Genomic DNA, 18,503 nt, shown 5'->3' on the forward strand with positions numbered 1-18,503 from the left:
GGGGGGGGGGGGGGGGGAGGAGGTCAGATGCACAAGGCTCAAGAGCCTGAAGGCGGAAGAGGGACATGGTCTGCGCTTTTGGAATTCACGGTGAGGGGTCCCGGAGCAGGGAGTTTGGGGGAACATATAGAGGAGTTTTGTGGCTTGTAACAATGCCTTCTGGCTTCCTGCTGTATATACACTGAGCTGCCACCGAGGAGTGCCGCGAGCCCTGCCAGCTCTCTAGGGTGGGATGGTTGAACAGTTACAGAACTCTGAAGCCATCCCCTTGGGGAGTCAGCATGTTCTTCAAGGGTCATATGTTTCCCTGATAATGTCTGCCCCTTCCTCTGTGTGTATGAGCCAGATGCTGGGATGTGCTTCCAGGGGCTGGGAACATGGCCAGAAGCAGGTCCTTTGGGAACCTGGGCCAGTTGCGGGGAGGGAGATAACGGGGAAGGGGACTGGGGAATGGGAGGAGGCGGAAGCAGAATGTCATGGCGTGTGGAGTCCAGGGGTGCATGGTGGGAACTGCACTCTGTGTTCTGTCTCCAGCAGCTCTGGAGACTGACAGCAGGGGACATAGGGCCTGATAGACGCAGGCATCTGATTGGCTGGAGGGATACATGTTCTTGCCTGACTGTTGTCTTTCCATCTCTTGGACTCTGGCAGAGTTTTGCGTTCAAAGGTGTGTAAGGTGCAGAGAACTAATATCTGTGGTATACAATATGGCAGGGACCTGTACACTCTCACTTTTCAGACGAAGAAACCGACAGTGGGGCAGGTAGACAGCCTGTCCCAGCAGGATGGTAAATCACTTTAAGCTTTGAAATCTGGTCTTGTGCCAAAGATCATGCTTCCAGTGAAGTGTTTGGAAGAGCCAGGGTTTCTTTGGTGACCTTTTCCAAATGCCAGCCTGACCAGAAGTCTTGTACTTCTGATTTGCCCTTCATGATGGTGCCATTGGCGTTAAGAAGCTGAAGGGCATGCTACCCTGTGGCTGTAGGAAGGACACTGGCAGAACTTGCTGAGGGAGACCCCCGATATGGAGTGCAGAGAAGTCCCTGGCTCATGTCTTGCTTTGGGTCCCCCTGGCAGCTACTTGGAGAGTTGTTCTTCGAAGTGTCTGGTTCTGTGGCCTCCTGGGGCAGGTGGTGTGTTAGCTTCTGTCTAGTTCCCCAGCAAGTACAAATGTCAGTGCTGCCAGCTCAGTAGGTGTAAGTACAAGGGGCCCTTCAGGGTGCCCGGCAGGCATGGAGGAGAGTGACCCTGGTGGTGGTGGCATCCATGGATGACCTGGCTCTGCCAGAACACATGGTAAGGTGGTTGTCATGGAGCCACCACTGCACTTCAAGGCTTGTCCTTCCCGCAAATCCCGGATCTAAGACTGATTTGGTTGTCCAGGGTCTCTACGTGGGTGAGTCATAGTCATCTGTCCTGGACATCACCTTTTGTTTTTCTCTTTCAAATGTGTCCTGTGTCCCTACTGCCTGTCCTCTGGTCTTAGGACCAGCTTCACAGGCTTTTGGTGAAGAACAGATGAAATTAGGCGTGCGAAAGAATCTTGAAGGTTTATGGCAGAGAGAAACTACAGCTAACGGCCATCCATCACTCAGCCAGCATGTAGGAGTGGCAGACCCTACAGTATGAAAAATCCGTCCAAATCCTTGCCTTCATCAAGTTGGCATTCCAGTTAGGAGTGACAGACAATGAACAAATAAGAAAAGTTATAGAATGGCCGTTGCTGATAAGGGCCTCAGAGGGAGAAACATTATAAAGCTGGGAAGAGAGATAGGGAGCCCCAGGAAAGGGAGTTGCTATTTTAATAGGCTGGTGAGAGTAGCGCTGATAAGGGACTTAGGCTGTGACCTGAAGGAGCTCTTGTTCCACATGGGAACAGTGAGTCCCGGGTGCTAGTCTGCACTGAGCTTGGTGTACAGGGGAGCAGCAGCCTAGCCAGTATGGCAGGTGTGCTGAGGAAGATGAGGACTGCCATTGTTAGCAGCACCTCATATGTCCATGCCTCCAGCTTCCTGCTGCCTCCCCGTCTGTCTGTCTGTCTGTCTGTCTGTCTGTCTGTCTGTCTGTCGTACTAAGCACGGACCCCGAGACTTTGTGCGTTCTAGACAAGCACTTTACTACCAAATTCTACTTCATGCCCATCCTCTTTTGTCTTTTTTTGTTGTATATTTATTGAGCACCTACTGTTAGCCAGACCCAGTACCTGGCTCTGGAGATAAAGTGCTGGCCAAAATATGTATAATTTCTACTCTGGCAGAGCTTATAGTCCTAGGGGCAGAGGCACACATTAAACAAGGGATGCTTTAATTGAAAATTGTAGTAAGTACCATGGAGGAAATGAACAGAGGTGAAACTGGACCAGGCTTAGTCTAGGGGTGGGTCTGGGAGGTCTTCTGTGAGGAAGTAACACTCAGAGCTGTGACCTGTGGGAGAAATCGAATTTAGCTTGCTGAAGTGTGTGTGTGCGTGTGTGTGTGTGTGTGTGTGTGTGTATGTGTATGAGTGTATGTGTACATGTATATGTGTGTGTATGTATGTGTGCATGTATACATGTATGTGCATGTATGTATGTGTGTGTACGTGCGTGATGAGGAAGGATGTGGAAAGAGTACCTTTGTATAGAGGTCACCAATTGGCAGTTCACTTATTCTGTTGATAGGGTTTATTTGGCTTGTGTGTAGTATTGTAATATATATATTAATTAATAGCATTTCAAAATTGAGAGATGTTACATTGAAATGCAAGGTTTTCTTTGGCTTCTGCTGAAAAAAAAAACAGAAGTTCGGGCCCCAGTGGGGCACCAATGGCCCTGGTCAGCTGCTACTAGGTGTTCTTGTCCCCATGTCTCAGTCTGACAGATGCGTTCTTCTCCTTGTCCTTGGCGTGGGAATCTGGGTTTGTGGTGATGAAGAAGCCTATACTAGCGGGTGGTGGTGGCTAACCCCTTTAATCCCAGATCTTGGGCAGCAGGGCTCAGCCTGGTCTACAGAGCAAGTTCCAGGACAGTCAAGGCTACAGAAAGAAACCCTGTCTCAAAAAATGAAACAAAACAAACAAGCAAGTCGGTATTAACATTAGGGAAGGATAATAGGGTAAATTATTAAGTGTACTGGTTTTGGGGCTTGGTCAAACTTAGAATTTTTTTCTTAATTTTTAAAATTTACTTTTATGTGCATTGGTAGTGTGCCTGCATGTGTGTCTATGTGAGGGTGTCAGATCCTTTGGAACTCAGTTCTGAGCTGCCATGTGGGTACTAGGAATTGAACCGGGGGTCCTTTGGAAGAGCAGCCACTGCTCTTAACCTCTGAACCATCTCTCCAGCCTTCAGACTCTTGGTTCTTTTCCTCGTATGGTTGCTGTGTCTTCTGTACCTCTCTACGTCCCAGATCCTTACCTGTTGAGTGGGGGAGCTACTGCCCCCCCTCAGGGTATTTTTATCAGATGTGGGAAGGAGAACAGAGCTGTAGGAAACGCTCAGGGAATAAGCGTCTATGGTGACTGTGGCCCCAGCAGTGGTATTAATACCACCCCATGCCCTTCCTCCCAGCAGCATGTCATGGTTTAGTGGCCTCCTGGTTCCCAAAGTGGATGAACGGAAGACAGCTTGGGGCGAACGCAATGGGCAGAAGCGCCCACGCCATGGGACTCGGGCCAGTGGCTTCTGCGCACCTCGCTACATGAGCTGCCTTAAGGATGCCGAGCCGCCCAGCCCCACTCCCGTGGCTCACACTCGGTGCCCCTGGCAGGATGAGGCCTTCATCAGGAGGGCTGGCCCAGGCAGGGGTATGGAGCTGGGGCTGCGGTCAGTGGCCTTGGGTTTCGACGACACTGAGGTGGCAAACCCAGTGGGGACAGCTGAAGTGGCACCTGATACGTTGCCCAGGAGCAGTCAGTCCTGCTGGCACCGTCTCGTGCAGGTTTTCCAGTCTAAGCAGTTCCGCTCCGCCAAGCTGGAGCGCCTGTACCAGCGGTACTTCTTCCAGATGAACCAGAGCAGCCTCACACTCCTCATGGCCGTGCTTGTGCTACTCATGGCTGTGCTCTTGGCCTTCCATGCTGCACCCTCCCGGCCTCAGCCTGCTTATGTGGCCCTGCTCACCTGTGCCGCCACCCTTTTTGTGGCGCTCATGGTAGTGTGTAACCGACATAGCTTCCGCCAGGACTCCATGTGGGTGGTAAGCTATGTGGTTCTGGGCATCCTAGCAGCCGTGCAAGTCGGAGGTGCCCTGGCAGCCAACCCACACAGCCCCTCGGCAGGCCTTTGGTGCCCGGTGTTCTTCGTCTACATCACCTACACGCTCCTTCCCATCCGCATGCGCGCAGCAGTACTCAGTGGCCTGGGCCTTTCCGCCTTGCATTTGATTTTGGCCTGGCAGCTCAACCGTGGTGACCCCTTCCTCTGGAAGCAGGTAGGTGCCATGCGACTCGCCGGGTGGGAGTGGGAAGAGGACTTGCTGAGTTGGGAGAGGGTATATGGATGTCTACATCCATCAGGCTGGGGTCTCAGGGACGTGTATCAGTGGGTGAGTACCAGGACCCAGTCTGTACTGTGTCAGAATCTCAGCTCTTTGGTCTAGGTCAGAAGAGGTGGTGTAGTCTGCAGACATGCTGTGTGCAGGCCTTGCATCTCTGACCTCTTGTTGACCCCTGAGATTCAAGCTCTGGTGTCAGCTCTGGGATGCCCCTGTAGGTGGTTATATGAAGCTTCCACAGGCAAGGCCCCTCCCTTCTCTTTGCCAGGGGCTGCAGCCCACCGTGGCCTCACCAACAGAAATTTGCCTGGGGCTCCGGGGTGAAAAGCTGGGTGCTTTGGCACGATGCCTTTCTTGGCCTGGAACAGAACATACCTTTTAAAAGTAACTTTATAGCTAGTTCGTGGTGCAGCAAGTGCCCACAGGGCAGTATCAGACCTCTTAAAGGGCCAGCCCTATCTGTGCTAGTTCCTAGGTTCTCTTCTTAGACTGTGAAGTGGGGGCTTGGGGAGAACTGCTCTTCTAGGGGAGAAGCTTAGGAGTGGGGCCTCCCTTCCCCCCTTCTGCCAGACTTGCCAGAAGGTGGGTGTGTGACTCTTCCCTGCTCTCTGCTGGCCTGGTGCCCAGGGCCCAGCCCAGTGCCTGATGGGGGAGGTTGAGCCTGGGAGGCCCCGGAACTGCCAGCTGCCAGCCTCCTACCTCCCCGGGGTGCCTGGCTTCAGTTTCACCCCGTGGGGTCTCTGCAGATGCATTCCTGGGATGGTAGAGAAAATTGTGCTGCTTGTGTCCATCTGTGGGGCTGGGACTGCCCATTCAACTTCTCGGAACTGACAACAATCTCAATGTGTCCATTGAAGTTGTGTTTCTGCATGGAGTAGGGGCTTGTGGCCTCCTTGGGCGGCCCCTTCCCAGCTCCAGCCCCATTCACTGTCATAGGAAGAACTCTTCTTCCTGATCCACTCATTCAGACACACTGAGCAACGACATTGGTTGGACTGGAGTGGCTCCCAGAGCTCGGCTTCCATTTTTTTCTCACGGGAGATAGGGATATGTGTGGGTTATTTCAGTCCCTCATCCCTCTCCCTTCCCTCCACTGTGACTCACGTTTTCCTCTGGGGCTCCAGGGGCCAGGAAGGGAAGTTGCCTGGATTGCCCCCCTCCTGTTCCCCCTCTGGGGGCTATTCTTAGAAGCCCCCAAGGGAGACGGAGTGCCCCCTCTTCACCCCTGCTCCTGAGAGGAGAGCTCTGCATGGGCCCTCTGGAAGCTGCCTGGGCTGGGAAGGGCAGCGAAGGCCAGCGCTAGAGTCAGGAGCTGGGAGTTACAGGCCTCAGTTTTACACAGAGGAATCAAAGATTAAATGTCCTGTCCAAGTCTGCAGGGCTAGTTCTGGTTCAGGGCAGTTGGTGTGCGTCCCCTCCCAGCTCCCTAACCATAGTCCTGCCCCAAGCAGCTTGGGTGGAGTCCCAGCTCCGCTGTGTTAACCCCTGAGTCTCCAGCAGCTGTGAGGCAAGTTTCCCTTGCACTTGCTCTCAGTATCCAGTCCCAAATCACTGTCAGTACAACCACCATGTGCTCTGACAGCAGAAAGTACATAGGCTGGCTGTGCTGCGCGGCGTAGGCATGCGTTCTTTCTACTAGTAGAATTGATGGCTGCCGAGCCTGTGCTGAGAAGGGCCTTCAAGAGCGAGGATCAGTGGAGAAAGAACTTTCAGAAATCTGGGATATATTAGACAGCGGGGTTGGGACAAAGCTTTGGAGACTGATTGTCCAGGATTCAAGTCTCACGCCAGCCATAACCAGCTGTGGGATCTCTGGCAAGTGACTGGGCCCCTTTGTGTTTGACTCACTCAGTTGTGAAGTGAGATTCTGTCACCTTCTCCCCAGACTCGTCAGTTAATGTCTGGAGTGCGTCCTTAGAGTCCTAGACATTGCAGGTGGCCAGCAAACTGGCTACTGTAGCAACAATCTGTAATAGTGGCTTACACCTGTGATCCCATTATTTGGATATCTGAGGCAGGAGGATGGCTGTGAGTTTGAGGCCAGCCTGGGTTACATAGTGAGACCCTATCTCAAAAATTCAACCAACCAAACAACAGTAACAAACAAAACCCAATAGTGGTCGTTCTTGTTATTCAGTCTGCAGAGCCGTGCGGGGAAGGGTGAAGAACTACCTTTAGAGATAGTATTCCTTCTGTTTGAGTAAAATGGAGGCCTAGAGAGAGGAAGTGACTTGTCCTGGTTCACTTGGTTTACCCAGAAGAGGATGGGAAGCTCAGACCTCCTTGGTGCTGCACTGTGAGGAGACCGCATGCAGAAGGAACACTTGTCTTTTGTTAGCATTGTTTGTGGGTGGGAGATTATAGGGTGCCGGGTCTGAGCCCATAACCTTTGTAGCTGTGGTCGGTGTTCCTGTTTCTGGTCACAGAATAATCCAGGCAGGCTGGGATCTAGAGTTCTGTGGGGAGGGACAGTGTATCACAGGAATGGCACAGCATGGGGTCCAACAGGGCGCAGGACTTTATTTCCTGCTCAAAGTATGTCGGAGAGCCCGGGAACTAGTGTGCGCGTGTGAGTGGATGTGCAGGTGCACAGGTGGTCACTCATCTGCCTGTGCCGCTCTCCTCCAGCTCGGTGCTAATGTGGTGCTCTTCCTCTGCACCAACGTCATCGGCATCTGCACACACTACCCTGCTGAAGTGTCTCAGCGCCAAGCCTTTCAGGAGACCCGAGGTTACATCCAGGCTCGCTTGCACCTGCAGCATGAGAATCGCCAGCAGGTGGGGGCCACTTCCCTTAGCTAGGGCATTCCTCTCTCTTCACCCCCAGTACCCTGTGGATCAGATCTGTCGCCTTGCCCGTACCTATGCAACACAGTGTGAGTGGTTACCGAGAACTGTGCATCACAAAAGCTCCTGAGGGTCCTGTCCTGTTCAAGGGTGGGAGGGAGCATGTAGGAGTACATGGGGGGGGGGCGTTGAATGGAGATTGGTCCGAGAGAGCTAGGAAGGGTGGCTTCCAAAAGCAGTGTCAGGCAGAGGTCCAGAAGGGACCCTCAGGTCACAGAGATATGGGAGGGCTCTGGGAATGTGGAAGAAACAAGAAGGATCAAAATGGAAAGCAAAGAGGATAGTGGTTGGAACCACTGGTCTAGGAACGGCTGCTGCTATCGGTGTTGCCCCAGCATGTTGCCATGGAGATGAAAGAAGACATCAACACGAAAAAAGAAGACATGATGTTCCATAAGATCTACATCCAGAAGCATGATAATGTCAGGTAGAATGGGACAGGGGACGATGCCAAGAGGGTCGCCGGGTGTCAAGGAGTCCTTGAGGGCTAGGAGGCCCATCTCTCTTCTGCTGTTGTCCACAGCATCCTGTTTGCAGACATCGAGGGCTTCACCAGCCTGGCCTCCCAGTGCACTGCGCAGGAACTGGTCATGACCTTGAATGAGCTCTTTGCCCGGTTTGACAAGCTGGCTGCGGTGAGGGTGCTGGGGCTTAGGGATAGTGCCAACCGTGATGCCCACACAGCGTTGCTGGGAGCATTTGGGGGGGCTGTGGGGGAAGAGGTTGCATTGAAGGTGGTGGGCCAGGTGTGCCCGATGATCAGGAGGGTGATGGTGGTCCTCCGCCTTCTCCCCTCCAGGAGAATCACTGTCTGAGGATCAAGATCCTAGGAGACTGTTACTACTGCGTGTCAGGGCTGCCCGAGGCCCGGGCAGACCACGCCCACTGCTGTGTGGAGATGGGAGTGGACATGATTGAGGCCATCTCGTGAGTAGTGTCCCTCCCCAGGCCTTCTAGATCTGTGGCTTCCCAGACTGTTCTTACTCTGTGTCTTTAGGAATTTCCCCCAGTCTTCATAGCTCTTTCTTGGATTTATCACTGGGGAGGGGAGTGGATCTTTCCCCAAACTGTGCGAAGACTCCTGTGCTCTTTCTGACCCTAGCCTGCTGGAGGGTATAGAGAGCTGAAGCAGGAGGGGCTTGTGACTGCAGAGAATGCCAGCCAAGCTGGCTAGAGCTGGCAGTAGCTCAGCCCTACAGGACAGTGGCAGCCACTGTTGAACATAGTTCTCAAATCCTTTTCCTTGAGTCCTGGGTAGCTCCCTGCGCATGCCTAGTCAAAGCTGTGGCCATTTATTTATTTGCTCTATGTATACATGGATGGATGGATACACCTCCCATGGTGCATGTCTGCTGGCCAGAGTATAACTTGGAGTTCATTTTCTCCTATTGTGTGGATCCCAGCGGTCAAACTCAGGCAGTCAGGCTTGGTAGCAAGTGCCTTCACCACTGAGCCATCTTCCTGGCCTCAGCTTGGGTTCTTGACTAGAGGACGAGAAGACAGCTTGGAGCTGATCTGGAGTTACGTCTCCCCAGGCTGGTGCGTGAAGTGACAGGTGTAAATGTGAACATGCGTGTGGGCATCCACAGTGGACGTGTGCACTGCGGTGTCCTTGGCCTGCGGAAATGGCAGTTTGACGTGTGGTCCAATGATGTGACCCTGGCCAACCACATGGAGGCTGGGGGCCGGGCCGGGTGAGTGGAAGGCTCCAGTTGGTGGCTGGGGTGGGTGGCTGGGAGAGCCAGGGTCTTACCTCCTGGCCCCATACAGTCGTATCCACATCACTCGGGCCACACTGCAGTACCTGAATGGGGACTATGAAGTGGAACCAGGCCGTGGTGGTGAGCGCAACGCATACCTCAAGGAACAATGCATCGAGACCTTCCTCATCCTGGGCGCCAGCCAGAAACGGGTCAGGGCAGGACTGCTGGGAGGGGCAGGGGGGAAGGAGCAAAGTGGGAGGTGCTAGCAAAGGCATTCTTGGGGTTCTACTTCTGAGCCTGCCTTTATGCTGCTTACGCAGAAAGAGGAGAAAGCCATGCTGGCCAAGCTGCAACGGACACGGGCCAACTCCATGGAAGGACTGATGCCACGATGGGCGCCTGACCGTGCCTTCTCCCGGACCAAGGACTCTAAGGCGTTCCGCCAGATGGTGAGGGCTCTCTGTACTATGACCTGGGTGGGTGGGGTGTCTCCGTTTTTGGTTTCCCTCAAAGTGAGGGAGTGTTCTATCCCCCTTCTTCCTATAGCTGCCATCTCCATGTATGTGTCCTAAAGTTGGAAGCAGGGAGAATAGTTTCACCCCAAGTCTCCCAAAGTGTGTGTGTGTGTGTGTGTGTGTGTGTGTGTAGGGGGACATCCTGGCCTAGAATTGGAATAGGTACTGGAGGTGTTCGTGGTTAGCTCTTCTCCTCCTTCACACATTCTGTTTCTTTCTCCAGGGCATTGATGATTCCAGCAAAGACAAGTAAGTTGGTCTATGGGATGGGGCGGGTCAGTGAGAGAGGGAGAAAGCATTTGCAGCCTGGGATGGGCTGTGGGAGCTGAGACCTCCCCTTTCTTGGGTACCACATACATAGCTCACATAGCCTTCTTTGGCTGCTGCCCAAGCTGCGCCCTTCTCATTGCTTATCATGTCATTATTCATGCACATGGTGAAACCTGGGTCCTATTATTAGCCGTGGTGCCCAAGATGCTCTGAACCCTGAAGATGAGGTGGATGAGTTCCTGGGCCGTGCCATTGATGCCCGTAGCATCGACCAACTGCGTAAGGACCATGTGCGCCGGTTCCTGCTCACCTTCCAGAGACAGGATCTTGAGAAGAAGGTTTGGGGGATACAAGGGCAAAAGAATGAGGGCTGGAGGGAGGGAGGGCCTGACTGGGAGGCTAAACACAAGCTGAAGGAGCAGGAGGACGTGTTGGTAATGGGAAGCGACCACTGCACAGGTGGGAGCTCATCTAAATCAGGCCAACTGCTATTGTTCCCCCGCAAGGCCCCGGGATTGCCCTGCTCTTGCTGTCCATGCCATCCGTGCCAGGGGAGGACCCAGCACCCAGCTCATTACCTTTCTTCCCACAGTATTCACGGAAGGTAGATCCTCGCTTTGGAGCCTATGTCGCCTGTGCCCTTTTGGTTTTTTGCTTCATCTGTTTCATCCAGCTCCTCATATTTCCACAGTGAGTCCTGTCCCTTTCACTACATCCTGAACTTTCCCTAACCGCCTGTGCAAGCCATGGGGATGAGGCAAGTATGCTCAGATTTCCCTCACTTCCCCCTTATCCTGCTCCAGCTCCACCCTGATAATGGGGATCTATGCTGGTATCTTCCTGTTGTTGCTGGCCACCGTATTGATCTGTGCTGTATGCTCCTGCGGTTCTGTAAGTAGGGGGACTTCCCTGAGACTATTGGGGAAAGAGGGGGTTCCCATGGAAAAGGGAGGAGGAGGACATGCCCCTTGTTAGACCCTGTTCTTGGCTGCTCTTCCTTCTAGCAAATGTCACTTCCAACTCTTGGTCTCTTGCTGTCACAGCTCTTCCCCAAGGCCCTGCACCGTCTGTCCCGCAGTATCGTCCGCTCACGGGTGCACAGCACAGCGGTTGGCATCTTTTCAGTTCTGCTTGTGTTCATCTCCGCCGTTGCCAACATGGTAATTCTCCTTTCTCTACCCTATGCCAGGCACGAGAATGTGTCCGGCCTTTGGGGAGCCTGCTGTCCCGGTGGGTGGGGGTCACACTTGTCTTTGTTTCTCTTTCCTTAAGTCATCCCTGAGAATTTTAGTCTATGACGTGTAAGGCCCCTGGGTATGGCCTTGTAACCACTTCCCTCATTGGTTACCCTAATATACACCCAACTTTTCCAGTTCACCTGTAATCACACCCCCATAAGGACCTGTGCAGCCCGGATGCTGAACTTAACACCAGCTGATGTCACCGCCTGCCACCTACAACAGCTCAATTACTCTCTGGGACTGGATGCTCCCCTGTGTGAGGACACCGCACCCACCTGCAGCTTCCCTGAGGTGTCCGAGCAGTGTTCAGACAGTGGGGGTTGTTTTGGCACAGTTATCGGCCTCTCTGTGCCAGGCCTAGTGATGGCATCTTAGAGCCAGGAGCTCAAGCATTCCCCAACTCTAGGAGCAGCCAGGGCCCTCCTAGGAAGCTGAGCAAGACTGGTAAAAGGCTCTGGGGCTGGAGAGTGGTGGAAGGGAGGTTAGTCAGGCAGGGGGATGCAGGGCTCTTCCTGCTCTGGGTACAGTGGTCTTTGATGTCACCCAACGCTGCCTCTGCTGTCTGTCACCCCTCCCCCAGTACTTCGTCGGGAACATGCTGCTGAGTCTCTTGGCCAGCTCTGTCTTCCTGCACATCAGCAGCATCGGCAAGCTGGCTATGACCTTTGTCCTGGGCTTCGTCTATCTGGTGCTGCTCTTGCTGGGTCCCCCAGCCACCATATTTGACAACTATGATCTGCTGCTGGGCGTCCATGGCTTGTAAGTCCATTCTCAGCCCCTTTTGTGCCTCCCTGATCCTTCTGGGCTGAGAGACTTTGATGCTGAGGCCCTTGGGATGTATGGCTCACTTGTGGAAAAAAGGGAAGGGGGCGGGGAAGAGTTCCTGGCATGTGACCTCAGGTAGTTACCCCCCAAAATTCCAGTTGTGACACATTCCTAGAGCTTTAGGCTAGACCAAAAAAAAAAAAAATTCCCCAACACTTGCATGGTGCTTTCCTACCCACTGGGTTTTGTTTTTGTTTTTTGAGGCAAAATTTCTTTGTATAGTTCCAAGAACTCACTCTGTAGACCAGGCTGGCCTCGAACTCACAGAGATCCACCTGACGCCGCCTCCCCAGTGCTGGGATTAAAGGTGTGCCCCACCATCACCTGGCTGTACCCACTGTCTTCCCATGAGTAGTTCATAGAGTTGCGTGGGGGCAGAGCTCTGGTCCCCTGTGATACGTGGCCACCGCCTGTGGTGGGGACAGTAAGAGTCTGCTGGGTTTGAGTCCCTTGTCTGCTTCTCATTGGCTTTGTAACCTTGGAGAGTGAGTTAACTTCTCTAAGCCTGAGTTTTGTTTTTTTTTGTTTTTTGTTTTTTTGTTTGTTTGTTTGTTTGTTTTTTCGAGACAGGGTTTCTCTGTGGTTTTTGGAGCCTGTCCTGGAACTAGCTCTGTAGACCAGGCTGGTCTCGAACTCACAGAGATCTGCCTGCCTCTGCCTCCCGAGTGCTGGGATTAAAGGCGTGCGCCACCACCGCCCGGCCTAAGCCTGAGTTTTCTCGTCAGTAAATGTCAGTATGACCTGTGTCTCAGGGCAGTTGCGACTGTTAGAGTAAAGAACACTTCTGGAGCCTGACGCTACGCATCCTAGGCACATGCTAAACCTTAGGTACTTAGGTCTAATCCCCCCCTTTTTAATGAATAAATGTGATTGAACCCATTCAATGTTACATATGATAACCTCATATAAGTCCCTAATTTTAGGTTCTTTTTTTAAAAAAGATTTATTTATTTATTATGTTTACAGTATTCTGTCTGCATTTATGCCTGTAGGCCAGAAAAGGGTACCAGATCTCATTACCATATGATTGCTGGGAATTGAACTCAGGACCTCTGGAAGAACAGCTAGTGCTCTTAACCTCTGAGCCATCTCTCCAGCCCTCCGACCCCTATTTTACTGACGAGGGTTTGAAGTAACTTGTCCTGGCCCATTTAGCTGCTAATTTATATGAGCAGAGGCTCTCTGCCCACAGACTTGATTAGTGATTGGACTCAGCGATGTAGTCCCTGTCTCCCTCCCAGTAGCCAGTGTCCAATGACTTTTGTATCTTCCTGCCAGGGCTTCCTCCAATGAGACTTTTGACGGGCTGGACTGGTAAGTGGGGGCTCGGGGACAGCAATGGATGAGGTTGGTCAGTGTCTCCTTCAGACACCAACCAGGTCTCTGGTTATTTCCAGCCCAGCCGTAGGGAGGGTGGCACTCAAATATATGACCCCTGTGATTCTGCTGGTCTTTGCCCTGGCACTGTATCTTCATGCACAGCAGGTGGAATCAACTGCCCGCCTGGACTTCCTCTGGAAACTGCAGGTGATTGGGTGGACCTATGCCGGAGGGAGAGGCTTCTGGGGATGGAGCCTGAGCCAAGCCAGAAATGCATCTCTTGCTACCTGGCTAAGGCTGTGGCTGCCCAAGCCCACCCTGGTTCCATGCCTTCTCTGTGTCCCATCTCCTGTCCCCTGTCCCATCTTGTACCTGCCCCCTTCACCCCTTTGCCTGTCATTTAGACCTTCTGTGCCCGTGCCTTTCTTCCTCTACGTGGTTCCCTCTGACGGCCATCTCCAGGCCTTGGCCACTGTGCCCACCCCTTGTGAATGTTGGGCAGTGGGTGATGGATGTGGTGCCCACAGGCAACAGGGGAGAAGGAGGAGATGGAGGAGCTCCAGGCGTACAACCGACGGTTGCTGCACAACATTCTGCCCAAGGACGTGGCCGCCCACTTCCTGGCCCGAGAACGCCGCAATGATGAACTCTACTACCAGTCGTGTGAATGTGTGGCTGTCATGTTCGCCTCCATTGCCAACTTCTCTGAATTCTACGTGGAACTCGAGGCAAACAATGAGGGCGTTGAGTGCCTGCGGCTGCTCAATGAGATTATTGCTGACTTTGATGAGGTACTTCGTCATTGGCTATTATTGGCAGAGTGGAGGTGATTTGGGGACCAGAAAATGGAGCAGACTTGGTGTGGAAAAGCCATGCATTAGATAGAGTGAGTGTCCCTTGCCCTGTCAGAGGCAGTAAGGTGGTGACTCAGTGGGGCAGGGTCACTCTTGTGGAGAATCAACAGAGGACAGGAGGCTCTAGGAGAGTGATGGTAGAACGGGTATCGGGTGATGTAATTGAAGGAGGAGGCAGGAATCTGTAGGCAAATCCTTATGAGATGAGCAAGCCGATGGTCTTGTGAAAATGAGAGCAGAAGGTGAGGAAGTGCCCTGAACACCCAGGTCAAGGATGGGCTGCCCACTGTTCTGGAGGAAAGTCCCTCCCTCACTCTGGGACACAGTTCCCCAAAGCATGTCAGAGTGTTTCTGCCGCAGGGGGCCATCGCAGTCAACCTTCTGAAGCCAAATACCCGGTTCCTCGCCCAGGGTCATGAACGGCCTGTTTTCTTAGCTTCTCAGACCTTCACTGAGAATAGCAATTAGAAGGGGGCTCACCCCCTAAAGCAATGGGGCTATTGAGGGGAGGAGGAGGAAGAGGGCCAAGGAACAATAAGGAGTGATCTTTGAAAAGACCTGGGTCAAGTTTGACAGACACCCCTCCTCCCCCGTCCAGATCATCAGCGAGGAGAGGTTTCGGCAGCTGGAGAAGATCAAGACGATCGGCAGCACCTATATGGCTGCCTCCGGGCTGAATGCCAGCACCTATGATCAGGTGGGCCGCTCCCACATCACTGCCTTGGCAGACTACGCCATGCGGCTCATGGAGCAGATGAAACATATCAACGAACACTCTTTCAACAATTTCCAGATGAAGATTGGTGAGGGCCTGGGTCTTGCTGCATTTCTCTGGTGTCAGTTTGTGGGTCACGGGTTTGCCATCAGGACTTCTTTGGGTTTCTACCTCCCACCTTCATGTCAGGTTTGAGGCTAAGGACAAAGACCATTTGTTTTGAGTCTTCTTCTATATTCTGGGGTCTTGTCCTAGATATTTTGAGTGCATTTTAATTCTCACATTAATCACACACCCCCCCCATAAGATGAGGCTGATGCTCAGAGATTAACTCGGCGAAGGCCGGAGGACGTCTAAAGGCCACTGCCTGGTATCTGTGTGTGGTCAGTCTGATAGAGGCACTTCTCGAATGCACTGGTGGAAGGCAGTGATTAGTAGCATAGGTCTGGAGTCTGGCTTGACTTCCCACAGGTCTCTTTACTAGCTCAGGAAGTTACCCCAATATCTTGTCTGTAAGATGGGGCGGCAGCAATATGAGCCCTGAATGCACAGGCACGCACTCAGCGTGTACAGCATGACAGCATGGACTGTCTGAACTCCGTACAGCCTGTACTCTGGGGAGCTACCTCAGCTGTCATGCCCAGACTGTTTTTAAACCACCAGAAGAATTGTCCTCTTTCCACATTTTTTCCCCGTTGAGTCCTCCTCAAGGTGCGAGGAAAGATGAATTCCTGGAGTCGCCCTGGATCATCCTAGCCTCAATCTCTAGCTCTCTGCTTTTGCTATTATCTCTACTTCAGGGTTGAACATGGGTCCGGTTGTGGCAGGTGTCATTGGGGCCCGGAAGCCACAGTATGACATCTGGGGAAATACAGTGAATGTCTCCAGTAGAATGGACAGCACAGGGGTTCCTGACCGAATACAGGTGAGGAACGGGGGCAGGGTGGCTGTCTTCTATGGCTGTTGGGGCAGGGACTGGGGGAGGGGAGCTAGCTTGATAGACTCTATTTGGGCTTCTTACCAATACATCATTGAGGATTCCAGGCTAAGCAGACTCTTTTCCCACTTCCCCAGGTGACCACGGACCTATACCAGGTTTTAGCTGCCAAGGGCTACCAACTGGAGTGTCGAGGGGTGGTCAAGGTGAAGGGCAAGGGAGAGATGACCACCTACTTCCTCAATGGGGGCCCCAGCAGTTAGCAGAGTGCAGTGAGATTCAGCTGAAGGGACCAAGGTGGGCATTGAGTGGACTTCCTGCTCACTGGGTGGAGCTGCTGCAGGGGCCACTGGGCCTCCAGACCTTGCTGACAGCAAAAGGGACCACCCCAGCAGGCTGTGCTTGGACCATGTTCGTCTGCCTTCAAAATGGCAAAGGAGGGGACGCCAAGAGGATTATCCAAGTGACTTTCTCAGCTGGGGTAGGGGCTGTTCGCTCTCCTCATTTTTGGAAGCAGATGGGAGGGCGGCAGAAGAAGCCAGGTAGCCCTCCTGTCTGAGAGAGTCAAATGGCAACTCACTATGCCTACTGTTCCCCTGTTTGGGCAACAGGCTCAGGGCTGGGTCATTCCTTTCTCTATTTTTCCTGGGACTCTTTTGTACAAAGACTGGGGCGGGCATGAGGAATGCCTATTCCACGCTTGCCTTTGCCTGACTGTGTCCTCAGCACCGGTCCTGGGCACTCCCAACCCCAGCCAAGTTTCCTTCCTAGGCACAAAGCGGAGGAAGGAGGTCCTGTGGGGACCTAGCTCTGACCACATTTCAGGGGAATGTTTCCATTTGCCAAACCCTAGTCCCATGATCTGTCCCCAAAGGGGAACAAAGGGACCTCTGATAGCGCAGATTTAGCTCCAGTTCCTACACGCTCCAGGGAAAGGGGTATCTGGCCTCATTGGTACTGTGAAAATGACCAGCCAGAGAGCAAACCTATGTGTGGGGACATCAGAAGATCAGGAACTAGACGTTCACCTGCAGTTGACGAAGAGTGCAGGCGGCCAGGGAGGAGGATGGCCACACTGACCTGAGGTTCCAGTGTGGCCAGGTCAGCACCCTTGGCTGGAATGCTCACTTGCTGTGTGCTGGCAAGGGGGCATGGAGCATCTCTACACCATGTATTGCCAAATAGAAAAGAGTCAGGGTTCCAAGAAAGATGACCCTGACCCCAAGCCTGGCCTCCTAAGTCTGGCACTAGGGAGGGCCTGTGCATTTGTGTAACTGTGTGTGCATGTTGCTTTTCGTGTGTGTATGTTTTCTAGGTCTCTGTGTGTCCGTGTGCTGCAGCTCATCAGCTCCCTACTCGGGGCTGCCTCTCTTCTGGGGGCCTCTGCCTTCTGCTGTTAAGGCGGGGTTTTCTGTTTCAAAGGATGGAGAGAAAAGCCCAGGTTGCACAGGAGTGGGATGGGGTTTGGGAGCAAAATGAAGAGTGGTATGGGGAGAGGAGTCCTTGTTGTGCCAAATCCCTAAGTGCCATTTGGGGGCCACTTGTGCAGTATGACTGTCTGTCTCCCTGCCCAGTGCAGGGGCCCCAAGTACCTGCTTAATCTCTAGTGTTCCTTGCACTTGAACTGTTGAAGGTTTGTGAGGCGGAGGCTCAGGCACTCCCTGGGTACCTCAGCTTGTCTCTTGGGGTATGCTATACTTTCTGACTGGGGTAGTGTGGGATCCATCCCTCTGAGGACCCAGATTTTGGTACTAGAGGATGGAGCCTGGGAAATGTAAACTTGCCTTTCCCAAGCCTTCAGCCTGAATCTAGCATGGCTAGTCTCTAGTTCTGGCTCCCATCCCAATCCTCATGAAACCTACAAGGATTGTACTCTGTTCTCTTCCTGTCCCTGCCTTCCTTTTACCCCCTGCAGCCTCCTTGACTCTGGGCTGAATTAGTTGGTGCCTTGGTTTGTCTGTCTGCACCTATTTTAAGCCAGAGGCATATGCCTCAGTTTCGATTGAAGATCACTTTGTCTTAGACACTGACAAGGAGAAAGGGTTCCATGGGGGAATGGGAGGGGCGGGCAGAACTCTGGCCCTGCCTCATGCTTCTGCCACTAGTTCTCTGCAGAGGCTTGGTTTCTGGCTTGGTACCGCCTTCCTGGAGATCTCCATATTCCAGTTGATGGGCCAAGGCAGGGAAGAGGAAAGATTAGCTGGTCTAGGCAGAAAATTCCTCCATCTCCCCCAGCTATATCCCTGGATAGGAAGGGACTACTTGATGCCATCGGGGTGGGAGTGAGTAAGCCAGTATGGGAAAACCTCAGCTTTGGGTGATCTGTCTGCTTCTTGCCAGGTGGGAGGGGCCTTCCACACCCTGGCTCCCTGTACCACAGTGCCAGCCATGTCCTTCCCCTGAGTTACTGTTGCCCTTCTCCTGGTTGGTGAAGGAGTTGGGATAACAGGAGGCCATGGGCTTTGGTTTTATAATGTAACCACTGTGGGAGTGGGGGAGGATGGTGTACCATGTTTCAGTGAAATATTTAATATATTTAAATATCAATAAAATCAAACTCTTTGTAAAAAAAAAATGCCCTGTTCTCTGCAGCTCTTTGGGCATTGGGTTGGGGTCAGAAGTGACAAAGCTTGGTACAGCTACCCAGGTTTTATCCCTGGGATCCCTAGGCCTCTCTCATCTGTGAAAACTTCCTGTGGTTTTCTGCCTGTCAGGATGAAGCTGCAATGTCTTCAGAGGGTGTGGCCACTTAAGGCTTTTCACATGAGGACAAGTGTGTCTTTCCAGATGTTGACTCTGACCCC

The 18,503-nt window shown here is 52.8% G+C and overlaps 1 protein-coding gene across 6 annotated transcripts in view; it reads left to right on the forward strand.

Annotated features, from left to right (window-relative positions):
- Positions 1 to 18,239, forward strand: part of Adcy6 (adenylate cyclase 6) — a 20,372-nt gene extending 2,133 nt beyond the window's left edge. For 3 of the 6 annotated variants that reach the window (XM_013348701.2, XM_005353963.3, XM_026782501.1), the window contains exons 2-22: positions 3,551 to 4,409; positions 7,101 to 7,250; positions 7,625 to 7,746; positions 7,843 to 7,954; positions 8,119 to 8,246; positions 8,855 to 9,013; positions 9,090 to 9,231; positions 9,343 to 9,471; positions 9,761 to 9,786; positions 9,998 to 10,145; positions 10,400 to 10,497; positions 10,611 to 10,698; positions 10,851 to 10,967; positions 11,181 to 11,339; positions 11,629 to 11,807; positions 13,152 to 13,187; positions 13,271 to 13,400; positions 13,721 to 13,984; positions 14,646 to 14,850; positions 15,563 to 15,687; positions 15,837 to 18,239. In XM_013348701.2, coding sequence (XP_013204155.1) covers positions 3,552 to 4,409; positions 7,101 to 7,250; positions 7,625 to 7,746; positions 7,843 to 7,954; positions 8,119 to 8,246; positions 8,855 to 9,013; positions 9,090 to 9,231; positions 9,343 to 9,471; positions 9,761 to 9,786; positions 9,998 to 10,145; positions 10,400 to 10,497; positions 10,611 to 10,698; positions 10,851 to 10,967; positions 11,181 to 11,339; positions 11,629 to 11,807; positions 13,152 to 13,187; positions 13,271 to 13,400; positions 13,721 to 13,984; positions 14,646 to 14,850; positions 15,563 to 15,687; positions 15,837 to 15,962 — 3,501 coding nt within the window. In that variant the 5' untranslated portion in view covers position 3,551 and the 3' untranslated portion in view covers positions 15,963 to 18,239. Of the gene's footprint in view, positions 1 to 3,275; positions 4,410 to 7,100; positions 7,251 to 7,624; positions 7,747 to 7,842; positions 7,955 to 8,118; positions 8,247 to 8,854; positions 9,014 to 9,089; positions 9,232 to 9,342; positions 9,472 to 9,760; positions 9,787 to 9,997; positions 10,146 to 10,399; positions 10,498 to 10,610; positions 10,699 to 10,850; positions 10,968 to 11,180; positions 11,340 to 11,628; positions 11,808 to 13,151; positions 13,188 to 13,270; positions 13,401 to 13,720; positions 13,985 to 14,645; positions 14,851 to 15,562; positions 15,688 to 15,836 lie in introns of those variants that run through there. The other 3 variants (XM_026782500.1, XM_013348699.2, XM_005353961.3) reach the window with 2 other exon arrangements.
- Positions 18,240 to 18,503: the final 264 nt, after the last annotated feature.

The sequence above is a fragment of the Microtus ochrogaster genome, chromosome 15 (genome assembly GCF_000317375.1).
Source record: "Microtus ochrogaster isolate Prairie Vole_2 chromosome 15, MicOch1.0, whole genome shotgun sequence".
NCBI lineage: Eukaryota > Metazoa > Chordata > Mammalia > Rodentia > Cricetidae > Microtus > Microtus ochrogaster.